At 45.7% G+C, this 12348-nt stretch overlaps 1 protein-coding gene across 1 annotated transcript in view; it reads left to right on the forward strand.

Annotated features, from left to right (window-relative positions):
• STARD13 (StAR related lipid transfer domain containing 13) overlaps positions 1–12348 on the forward strand; it is a 160209-nt gene that overhangs the window by 136867 nt on the left and 10994 nt on the right. The window contains exons 6-9 of the mRNA XM_015592396.2: positions 6–697; positions 1839–2012; positions 3183–3342; positions 10649–10847. Coding sequence (XP_015447882.1) covers positions 6–697; positions 1839–2012; positions 3183–3342; positions 10649–10847 — 1225 coding nt within the window. The remainder of the gene's footprint in view (positions 1–5; positions 698–1838; positions 2013–3182; positions 3343–10648; positions 10848–12348) is intronic.

Raw genomic sequence — 12348 nt, forward strand, 5'->3', positions numbered from 1 at the left:
GCAAGGGCCAGGAGGCCAGCAAGCGCGGGGGCATGTACCTGGAAGACCTGGATGTGCTGGCGGGGACCGCGCTGCGGGAGGCAGGCGACGAAAACCACACGCAGGAGTATCATTCCCAGGAGAACTTGGTGGTGCACGTGCCCAAGGACCACAAGCCAGGAACGTTCCCCAAGGCGCTGTCCATCGAAAGCCTGTCGCCGACAGACAACAGCAACGGGGTGAACTGGAGGACTGGTAGCATCTCCCTGGGCAGACAGCAGGGCCCTGGCCCCAGGGAGCCTGGGCTCGTGGCGTCCTGCCACAGAGCAAGTCGGGTCAGTATCTACGACAACGTGCCGGGCTCCCATCTATACGCCAGCACCGGGGACCTTTTGGACTTGGAGAAGGACGATCTCTTCCCTCACTTAGACGACATCCTGCACCACGTCAGCGGGCTCCAGGAGGTGGTGGATGACTGGTCAAAGAACGTCTTGCCTGAGCTGCAGACGCGCGACGCCTTGGTGGGGAAACCTGGCCCGTGCCCCTTCTCATCCCCCAATCAGATCACCCTGGATTTCGAAGGCAACTCTGTCTCCGAAGGGCGGACAACACCCAGTGACGTGGACAGAGACGCAACCTCCCTTAACGAGTCCGAGGCCGCTGGCGTCAGAGAAAGGAGAGATTCCGGCGTAGGGGCCTCCCTGACCAGGCCAAACAGGTTGGTGGCGTGATTTTCCGAAAGGATATTGAATCCACTTCGGGATGATTATGATCTCTTCATTTATTTAGCAAACATTTAGAGAGTGGGTACCGAATGCCTGACACTGTTCTAAGTGATGTATGTGGCCAGTAGTCATTGAACAGATGTCTTTTGTACCGTTAATATGGTGGTCGAATCCGTGTTAACTCTCATTCATTTCTCTGAGTGTCTACCCTTGAATTCAATCTTAGTTTTATTAAAAAAAAAAATTTGAGCTTATATAGCAAGACACTGTAGGGAATCTCTGATGACAGAGGCCCAGGGCCTGTACACAGGTGTTTCCCACGACCTTGAGACAGTATTCATTAAAACCTCTCTACCCCAAATGTTAAACCTTTTCAAAAATTCGGTGAGAAAATTCTGAAATCTAAGGTGTGTACTTCATGAGTTTATTTTGGCTTTAAAACGCCGATTCCAAAGTACATAAAAGCTGTTTTACAAATACCGTTTCAGAAGCACCCTAGAAAAATATCCCTGGGCAGGGCTCCCTCGTAGAAAGAGTAATAACGTGTGTGCTGCTGGGTTTCTAGTTGAGGCAGTGATGTCTCTTGGGACTCACTGATGTGTCATCACTTCGGGACTGCTTCATCTGTGCTTGTCACCTTCAGGCTCCATCTCAACACCAAAGAAGTGAGTACAGAGACAGGAGGGCGAAGTGGAAATATTCTACAACTACCAAACATTTGAAATCTCTCTCTCCCTTTCTCTCTCTTTCTGTCTCTCTCTGTCCATCTGTCTGTCTGTCTGTGTCTGTCTGTCTCTCTCTAACACACACACACACACACACACACACACACACACACACAGTCTCAGCTGCTTTCAACATGGAATGAATTTAGGAATAAACAAATGCAACACACTATACAAGTCATTTAAATCTAATGAAACAGATAATGACCCTTTTCCAGATTTATCAGACTTGGAAATAGTTCCTTAGGTCTGTTCTGTACATTTGTGTCTTCTGTTCCATTTGCTTTGTGATTTTTTTTTGTGGCTCAGAAACTATTTCGATGAGCTACTTAAAAAATTAGTGACCTCCTGTGTTCCCCGGTACCACGGCCACTTTGTGACTGCGTCTCTGACGGTCTTTCTGGTCAAGGCGACTCCGATGGAACAGCTTCCAGCTCTCCCACCAGCCCCAGCCGTCCACTGCATCGCCCCCCATCAGCAGCCAGACGGCCGGCCAGCTGAACCTGCTCCAGCGTTTCTCCCTGCTTCGCCTCACGGCCATCATGGAAAAACACTCCATGTCCAACAAACACGGCTGGACGTGGTACGTAGCCCATTCTGCACGTTCGCTCGGGAGGGCTTTGTTTGTCCTAGAGCTAAGTGTGCTATTTGCAAAGGCTTCCGTATTTGCTTTCTGATTTCTGAAGAAGCCTTTCGTTGCCCTCGCTGCTGACCTCCTGAAAATAATGCCCAGAGTCCCGCCTTTTAGTCCGCCTCCCGGGCTGCCTCAGCCGGGGCAGGGGGCGGGGGAACAGCCTGCAGGAAGCATGGTTTTATTTGTAGCTCTCTGTTGGTGTTCGGGGAAGACAGCCTCCAAGAAGGACAAAAGACAAGTAAAGGGTGATTAATTATGAACAGAGGAATTAAAAATAAACTCACCGTAAATAATTCTGGCCGTTTGCAAGGAAACATCTGTCATTTGTACCTTCAGGCCGACGCAGGGCTCGACACTCAGAGCGCTGATTCATTCAAAGAGCATTTAGTTCTTCAAGTCCATGTCCGCTTTTATTTCACTGGCAAATCAAAATAAGACGGTGCAGTCAAACCTTTGTAATAGGAACTGACTAAAGCGTATGTTGGAATTCAAATGTGGACCCGTTTCAGGCGATTTGGTGGATTTAAAAAAAGATGAAATGTGTCACTAATTGTCCCATGGTGCATATTATATAGGTAGAAGAATTGGCGATGCTTTTATTAAAAAAAAAATTTAGAAAGTTCTAAGTTGCATAATCAAGCATTAATATATGCTTGCGTATTAAAATTTCCTTTAAAAAGTACAACTGGTTCTAGAAAATCATAGCCAAGAAGTGTGTTTGATCTTCTCTCCCCTCATTTCTCCCCCAATGCAACCAAATTAATTCTTCTTCTTGTACTTTTTAAATCTGTTGTGTCTCGTTGGAGACTTTTAAGTGTTTATTACTTGAGAGGTGTGTAAGTCACGATTAAATTAGAAAGTCGAACACTCGACTTCAAAACAGAGCCATAAATCCATCTGCTAACATGAATCACGCTGTTTAGTAGTTAGCGTTCTAACACAGGCGAGCGGCACACACAGTACTTCCATGGACTGTGATTAATTAAGAAAGAAATGTTGGACTCTCCGTTGTCTGTTGGGTATTCCAACAAAAGCTTGGCTTCCCTCTTGCTTGCTTTCGCAGCCTCGCCCCACGGTGGGCCCCAGGAGGCTTGATGACCTGGTTTCTGTGAATTCTAGGTCGGTTCCAAAGTTCATGAAGAGGATGAAAGTTCCTGATTACAAAGACAAGACTGTCTTTGGCGTACCTCTCATAGTTCACGTCCAGAGAACGGGCCAGCCCCTGCCTCAGAGCATTCAGCAAGCCCTGAGATATCTACGCAGCAACTGCCTCGATCAGGTATGGTGGGAGTGTGCCCAGACGCGGGCCGGGATTCGTGGTACGCTGGCAGGTCGCATCCGTCCAGCGTCAGACGGGGACACGCCGCACCCAAAATAAAAGGCATCGTGACTTTACAGGTTGATACTCCATTGGAGGGGGCTGCATCCCTGTCAAGCTATTTGAAGCTATTTCCTCATCGGCACTGTGAATGACACCCCGGAGGGGCCGCACAGAGTCAATGTTAATAGTTTGCAGCTGCGAGGTCCAATTCGCATTTCCTAGAAACTATTGACTGCATTTCCTTTGTAATTATTGTCTCAGTGCAGCCATCAATTCACGACATTCTTTTTAGCCCTGTTTTATTTTCTTGAAAAGAGAATTGGGTTTTATATTTCCCTTTATTAATTTTTTTTTTTTTTTTTTGGAGCAACACCGTGACCAGGAAAACTTAAAGCCAAGGCGATATTATTTACAATGCTTTAAAATGGGCAGGTCAAATATGAAAACGATGTCAGTTGAATTGAATATCCCCTCGTCTTGTAGAGCTGATTAAAAAGCTCAAGCTAAACACAGTATTTGGAGATCATTTTCTGTCTCCGAGATACTGTTTGGGGACCTCTGCAGTGATCGGGCCCAGAATGTGACACATCCTACAACTTAGTAGACCAAATCTTCGTGCCTCCAAGCTAACACTCATTAATTTCTTTGACATTCTTTCCAAAATAAAAGCCGTGCTCCCACTTGATAAACGGCAACCTTGAGCAGTGGGGGGCTTTTCAGGCAACTATTCTCTGATGGCTTTTGTTCATCATACTCTTTGATACCATGTGATAAAACCTGGATTATTTGCACTTTTTATTGATTGGGCTCAGTGGACAGACAGGAACGAGCTAAGCTACAAGAACTCAAATATCCCGCCTACCGATGCTGGTACCTACCCCAATCCCTAGATCGCACTCAGAATTGGGATGGGCTCCTGATGAATCAGATCCCAGTTTTCCGTGGAGCAAGATAGGTTTAACTTTTTCATTGGAAGCAAGCTTCGCATCAACCAAATGCGTGATCCCTTTTCCCTTCCCACTCCTGATATAGAGAACATACAGGTAGATGCATTTCCACGTTTAGATGTCATAGTGGACAGCAGGCGTGGTCGCTGTTTTTGCCACTGTGGTGATGGCTGTCTCGTTCTGAGAAATGGCCGTAAGAGCATGGCTGTTATTTCTCGGAAAGAAGGGGTAGCAGACCACATGTCTGAAACTGTGGGGCTCACCTTAGGCAGAAGCCCCAACATAGACTTGTGGGTAACATCCTAATAGAGCAAACCAATGAATCTGATTACTTAAGCTTTACGTTTTTATTTTATTTTTTTAAATTTTAGAGCCTTTACCAAAAACACACATAGATAATCTATGGGTATTTTACCGAGAAAACTTTCTGGAGGGGTGGGCTCAGGTGAGTATTTGGAAATGACCCTGTAATTCCTTTTACAGCCCTAAAAGTACTACACCCGTGCCCTTTGGCAGAGGACTTTGTGGTCGCAATTGTATTTTTGTCGGTTTGTTAGTACAAAGTCAAGACTGTGTTTTATGGAGGGTGGCCTTATTCAGACATGTGTTTTTCCAAGCTTCTTCATTTTCATAAGGATACATAAGACTCATTCCCCCTCATGGCTGATTCTCTTAGAGTCTTTGGCTGTGTGTCTTACCAAGCACAGAAAATATTTTGTTCCAGACATTCTAATGAATGGCCAGCTAACACTTATCAGCAAAAACTCTATTAAGAGAAAACAGTCTTTGTTCAGGAATGTCTACAGGAAATTCAGGCCACATCTGGGCCATTAGTTCAATAACGAGATCCTTTCTTGAGTGCCTAGCAAGTTTCAGGGATTATGCTAAGTGCTTTGCATACATTGTCTCATTTAACCCCACATCCTCCCCGCACCCACCCCCAGGTGGTATTATCTCCTAGGTAGCGATGGCGGAGCCAACACTTGCTTGAAAATCTGCCTGGCTCCAGAGTCCAAGTTTTTAACCACCTCACCCTACTACCTACCACCCACTGGAATTGCTTATCCCTAGCGGACTTTGGGATGATGCCATGTCCAGCACTGAGGGTCACTTAGAGAAGTGGCCCTAAACAGCTCACGGATGAATTCACCATCAGGATTTTGTTGAGGATGTCGATCATTATATTACATAGTGTCCTTTGTGAGAATGAAAGAATTTTTTCTCTGGCCCCAGCATCTGAAAGCATCTTGTTGTTTTTGGACAACCCATCTGTTTTTCTATATTTAATACAACCAGACTTATTCGACTGGATATGTTTTCCTCGCTATATTAGCTGCTGGAAATATTGAAGCCCAATATGTGTTCTGCCTGTAGAAAATACATGTGATTTCTCGGCTTGAATGTTGTGTGTCTACCTTATTCCTAGTTTCAGCTACCCTTTTCTATCTTTATTTTTTTTTTAACTCTAATTTTCTTATCTATCCTCTTTAATTTAATTGGACCTCGTTGCACTTTATAGATCATTGTAGCTCACCTGGACCTCCTCTCCGATCAAGATCAGGTATAAATGAATGAATTGTCACCTACTGCTCTGCTCACCCATTGTTGGCAGTGTAGACTGGGGACCAGCCGTGCCCCGTAGAGGTTCTGAAGCACCAGTGTCACCACTGTTATTGGGTCCAGGCTCCTGTTGGAAGCAAAAGTCGTATGAATAGAGAAGACAGTGGGCACCGAAACCACCTCGATCCCTACTCAGTGGCTTATTATGCCCAATCCCCATAGCAAACTCATAACTATTTTTTTCTTTTTAAATCTGGAAAAATGCCACACTGACACACAGGATGCTGGCAAAGCTTTGTAGGAAAAAGACTCCTTGCAAGGACATAAATACCGATTCGAAATGTAACCAAAATGAATAAGGCAACCCTCTCTCGCATCAGCCGAAAGTAAGAATTTGTGAGACATCGAAGGGACTTCACCGTCGCCGGTCACACCTTATGAAGCACTCAGCCCCAGCAGGAGTTCCCGCCTTGTGTGTCCCTCCCCTTCGTCATCACAGAGTGTGGAAAGCACCTAGAAGCCACCCCTCTGGGCCCTGTGATGAATGAGATGGTCACAGGAAGAGAACCAGGGAAAACCAGAGAAACGTAAGGAAGAATCAGAGAATCCTGGCTCATGAGGGTGGCTGTCCTGGAGGCCTCAGGGCGACCAAGAGCAAATAAAAATGAATGAATCAGAAAAGAAAGAGGGAGCGGACACGGCACCAGGCCAATGGTCTCTCCCCTCTGACCTGTCAAGGTTTAGGTGTGCCCGGGATCTCAAGAGCTCAGCCCCAGCATCGTAGGAGCCTGACCGTCTCAGAATACCCTCCCTCTAAACCTCACGGGACTGGCCGTTGTGCTGTCTCCTTCCACGCGGTCCCCTGGCCCCACCATCCATCTGGGACTCTCCCGAGGCTTTGCCCCGGACTGCGACGGGGGAGGCGTCCTGCCATGAGCTGGGCCCCTTCCCCTGCTGCTAAACACTCATCTGAAGCACAAGCGTTCCTCACAAACAATAGAGCACAGAGCCCTGAAACGCCGCCCACGTTTCACCGCCTACGCTCCCAGGTGCGGTTGATAGATGACGAAGCAGCACGTGTCCGTTTTAGCCCTTGCGACTGGCTGCAGATGAAACGGGGAAGTCTAGCTTTCAATGATGAACCATTTGTATTCAGATACAGCAGTACGTGAGAGGGGCCTCGCTTTGCTGGCTGAGCTGCTATTTCTGCCCTAAATCAACTGCGCGTGGAAGGGTGGTTTCTACCCGGCTCGTAATGAATACGAGGTCACGGCAAGGGGAGGCCAAACCTTCAGTGCTCAAAAGCAGAAGCCACCACATGCCATTCCGAGCGCCCTGTCTTCCCGCGTAAAGCCAACCTTTCGTCGTCAGCTGAGCACATTTCTAAAGAAAAGAAAATGGAGGTCCTGATAAACATCCTCAACTACTGGAAGGATTAGCGTGAACAGAGCGCCAAGAAGGAGATTGAATATGAGTTAGACAAAGTGTGAATTCTAATGCAGTATCCATACCCGACCTCTTCTAAGGCAGCAGTAAGTTTTAAAAGCCCAGCGATGCTGGGAAGACACTTCATACTCCGTACAAGTGCCCTCTACCTACTTACTGCCTGCTCATCACCGCCCCTGTCGCCGACCTCGGATGACGTGGGCGAGGCTCTGCAGCCTGTCTTCTCCAGTTACACCTTCTGTGCTCGCTTTCTCATAGCCGGGTTTTCAGGTGTAAGACAGAAGAGAGAGGAACGCAAAACTAGACCAGAGAAGCACTCGCCACGCATCCTTTGACCTGTAAGATGAGAGACGGCGTGCAAGAGAGATGCTGACGAAATGAATTCTGCATTGCTGGCCACATCCTTCCCCTTGCAGAGCGAACGTTTGAGCTGTGTTGTAGAAGTAAATGAGAGTAGAGCCTGCGGTGTCATTTATAAAATGTCAATGTGAGATTCCTCGTTCATAAGTTAATTTCAAAATGATGACAGCAGAGCGTTAAAGCAAGCGTGGGGCCCTGTGTGACTACCCAGGTCGCCAGCCCACCAGTGACAGACACGGAGGCACTTGTCCCTGACGTCCACTTAATGAAGCTGAGGCGTCCGGGGTGACCTCCTTCAGTGGTGATGACGAGGGTGCCCTTAGAAGCAATGGATTTTAAATCTTTCTTCGGTTTTCCACTTTTTACTCAGAAAAAAACTATTTTAGCCAAAAATGCAAATTTTATCACTGCTTTGAAAACGGTTCAAAGAAGAAGTGATTATCAGCGCTCAATCTTGCCACCGCCCAGGATCGTTCTGTGGACGCAGGTGGGAGTTTTCCACTCTGGTGTAAGGACCTCGGCACCATTAAAAGACACGCCCACTCACTGCATGCAGGGAGTTGTCCCCTGAAAGTAACAGAAGCCTGTCCCCAAGTGGCTGGAGCAGTAGGAAACTCACGAGCTCACACCGGAAGTCAGGAAGTAGGGCGGTGCCAGGGGCCATTCTTCCATCAGCTCGGGGGCATTTTCAAAGACTGGGGTTCTTTCCACCTTTCCCTTCTGCTATCCTCGGCCATGACATCTGGAATCTGCTGGACTCTGGTCTGACTTCACTCTACCTTTTCTTTATTAGGTTTGGGAAAGAAATTTCCTTCTGTGCTTCCAAGGAAAATCCATAGAACCCACACATATTTCCCACGAACCTTGGAAAGTGAGGGCGGGACGGGAAGGTTATTGTCAGAATTTGGGGCCGAACAAACAAATATACCTGACAACCCTCACATCCTGTGAGATCTGTCAGAATAAGCAGCTTGGAGCCCACAGCTGGAGTGCTCCAGACATTTCTAGAATAATTAAAATAATAATATTTGCTGAAAGTAGAAAGTTGGAAACAGAACAATACAGAGAAAACATCACTTGTATGTGTAAACACGCGTATCAGCGCACCCCAAAACATCGCTCGTATGTGTAAACATGCACATCAGCGTGCCCCAAAGACGCGGTGGACCAGAGAGGAACTGCACTTAGCAATTTTCACAGGAACGCTTGTCTGCTTTATTCTTTTTATAGATCCCGATCGATAGTTCTCTGCTGTTAAAAAATAATAATAACAGGAATTCTCAGACCGAATAACTCACATGAGGATAAATGTTTGTGAGTCACACTTAAGAATTCGCCCTCGGGGCTCGTAGATTCTGAGAACTCCCAGGCAGCACAGCCCACTGCCCGGCCTGAGCCTCGGGCCTGAGCCTCCTTCCACAGTTGGAAGAGTTGAAACGTAAACAATTCAGGCTGGATCCCGCTTCAATAATCACTCATTTGATAGCTTGGATTTTTCTAGTGACAGTACGTGCCTTCTTCGCATTTACTTGGATGAAATGTGGGGTAGTTGCCAGAGGAAGAGAAACGCTTTTTAGATTCTTCTTGGACGGTCACCTAAGTATGGCAAAGGGTTGCATTTTCTAGACGTTCCAAAGTTTAAGGATTAAAAGGAAAGCGGTTAACGTTTTAAGTGACGATATGCCTGAATATCCTGATCTGAGGAATTAGGGCGATAAACCTTAAAATGCGAAGACGTATTACAAAGAATTCTGTTTTTATTGTCACAAAAAGTAGCAGGATATCATTTCCCCTGTGAGCCATTCAGCTGACAGAGACAAAAACCTGAGTATTCTCTAATTGCTTGGAATTCTTCCCTTGCTGTTACTGCAAATTAAAACAATTCTCCAGGTTTAGGGAGAAGGGGCCGCTGCTTACCTGTCTGGCCGTTCGCGAATGTTCCCGCCTTGCTTTTCGGAAGTGGACCAACCCGTAAGCCCCTTGGCGAGTAAGAAAACTGTAAAAGGAGCATTGAAGGACAGAGTTTTGAGCAACTCGATGCCCTATGGGCATTTAAAAACAGCAGGCACAGGTTCCCAGGGAAGTTCAGTTTTGGGGGCAGGAACCTCCAGACTCATGGGCCTTGCACCCCACCTCACTCAGAGGCGTCATTTCCTTGGTGTCTTATTGCTTCGTTTCTTTGTCAAACGGGGGGAGGAGCCTAAGGCTTAGGGATGAGAAAGGCAGAAGACAATGTCTCGAAGTCTGAAGAAAGCCTCTCAGGAATCATTCTCACTAGAGCCAGAACATAGGCACATAACAAACGACTAACCGGATGGAGTCGTAAGCGCCAGGCATCCCAGGAGAAACGGACGTAGCGAGTGGTACAAGGATTCTGAAGAAGGAAAAGCAAATAAGATGCTTAAAATACATGCTCATGTATTGTTTTGTTTCATGAGCGTATTTCCTATAATCCTCATTCCCAAAAGGACGCTGGACATGGAGGCTTATCTGGGATCCACCAAATCTTCCACCAACTTTCTCAGCCCCAACTGTAAACACTAGCGCTGGTGGGGAATTTAGTCCTGTCTGCTCCCCGGTGACCCCAGCAACTGTGAGCACTCTCGATATATAGTGGGTATTTAATCATTACTTACTGAATAAATGAATAAAATAGTCATGTCTACTGTGCTGTAAGACTTTACAGGTTACATAGCATAGTCACATTTTTTTCTCACTCAGTCTCCACAATCGGCCTGGGAAGTGGGGTACTATCATTTTTATCTTTATCTTACGGAAGAGCCATCTCTTCAGCTGCTACCCACAGTAGCTAAACTAGTCATTCACAGTTTCTCAGTTTGAATGTAATTGCTGCTTTTCCAGCCCTGGTCCGGTACCTTCTCATCAGTCCCCAAGGTTACCGACTTTGGGCAAAGGTGATCTCGCTAACTTCTCCCCGTGACTTGTTCCAGGTGGGTCTTTTTCGAAAATCGGGTGTGAAGTCTCGAATCCACGCCTTACGTCAAATGAACGAGAACTTCCCCGAGAACGTCAGCTACGAGGACCAGTCCGCTTACGACGTAGCGGACATGGTGAAGCAGTTCTTCCGTGACCTCCCAGAGCCTCTCTTCACCAACAAGCTCAGCGACACCTTCCTCCACATCTATCAGTGTAAGTGGCTGGGATGCAGAGCAGCGTTCTCGTGTGCGCCCGTCCACGTAAACAGAATTTCTATAGGTCGAGTTCTAATTACACAAGGAATACACGAGTCCATAAAGAAGTATGTAACCGTTGTCATTCTACACTGCTTTCCAGAAGTAAACCTTTGTTCACAGTTTAATATGGAGATCTCCAGGTGATATTTTATGCATCTGAAAATACCTTTTTTAACGCCAAAATTTTTCTTCACAATAGGGTTTTGCGTAAGACCTAAAACTAACTTTCGATGTCCTTTCAATAAATTTAAGATGAAAAGGGGACACCGTAGCATTTATTCTGTATATAGGTGTTTTTCAATACCTATTTAATTTTTAAAAAGTAAACATTTCCTTGGGATATATGAAATTCAAAGCCAAAAGTGTTAAAATTACTAGTAATAAAAGATAAATGTGTCTTAATTCAGCGTATTTTAATTGGTGAAAAATAAGCAAACCAAATCAAGGCTTATGGTTACTTAATTCAACTAGTTTATATTTTCACTTGGAATTTTTTAAGTGATGTTAAATTAATAATTCTCAGCCAAGCCTCTCTAATTAAAATAATCATGAAAACAACACTTTTTTTTTTTTTATTAAAAAGCATATTCCTGCTAAAGGTAATTGCGAAGGAAGATATTAGAAATGAACATGGATTCTTCTAGATATGATAATGTTTTCATTACAAATTATTTTGGTGGTCCATGTCTCAATTCTTTGGGCGGGGGGTTAGGGGGGGGTGGGCAGAATTTGGCCCGTGGACTGAGTTTTGAGCAAAATATGCCTGAAATAGACCTCAACGTGGAATTGATCCAATTTGAAGATGATCCCTACTGTAGAGAATTGGATACTAAATGTGTTTGTGGAGTCTACAATATTACAGATTCAAAAAGGATGATAATAAGTACTACCTGTAAAAATAGGATAAAGTGGTGATCCACTAAATAAATATTATTTTGTCAAAGTGACTAGATTAAGTTAAACTCACGATTCTTGTCACTAGAGCCCAAACACAGGGAGTTCGTGACGTTGATGCCGTAAGGGGTTAAGCTGTTCAATTAAGCCCCCTCCCCCCATGGATTGGAAGTATCCTACGTGAGTCTTTACATTTAATCAATTCTCAAGTTAAAGTTAACTCTAGTCTGAGGTTAAATAAAGCCAGGTTATTTCCAAGGGGTCCGTGCCTTTGGCCCTTTCTGAGACTCGCCAGCAAGAAAGCAAATCAAAGCAGGGTTTGTTTTAGCTGCTCAAATGTATACTGAGTGCTGCTTACATACAGGCGGTATGCCGAGCACCACAGAGCGAATGGATGCATAAAGACACTCTCTGCTCCTGAGGTTCTTACAGCAGAGGGAGACGAGGCTCTCAGCTGTAGAGACAGAACCCAAAGTCCAACAAACCACTGTTTAAACAATTAGGACGCTGCCCAATGCACATGACAAGAAATCTGGAATGAAATAGTTCCCGAGCCAGGTAAT

Source organism: Pteropus alecto, unplaced genomic scaffold, assembly GCF_000325575.1.
Source record: "Pteropus alecto unplaced genomic scaffold, ASM32557v1 scaffold16, whole genome shotgun sequence".
NCBI lineage: Eukaryota > Metazoa > Chordata > Mammalia > Chiroptera > Pteropodidae > Pteropus > Pteropus alecto.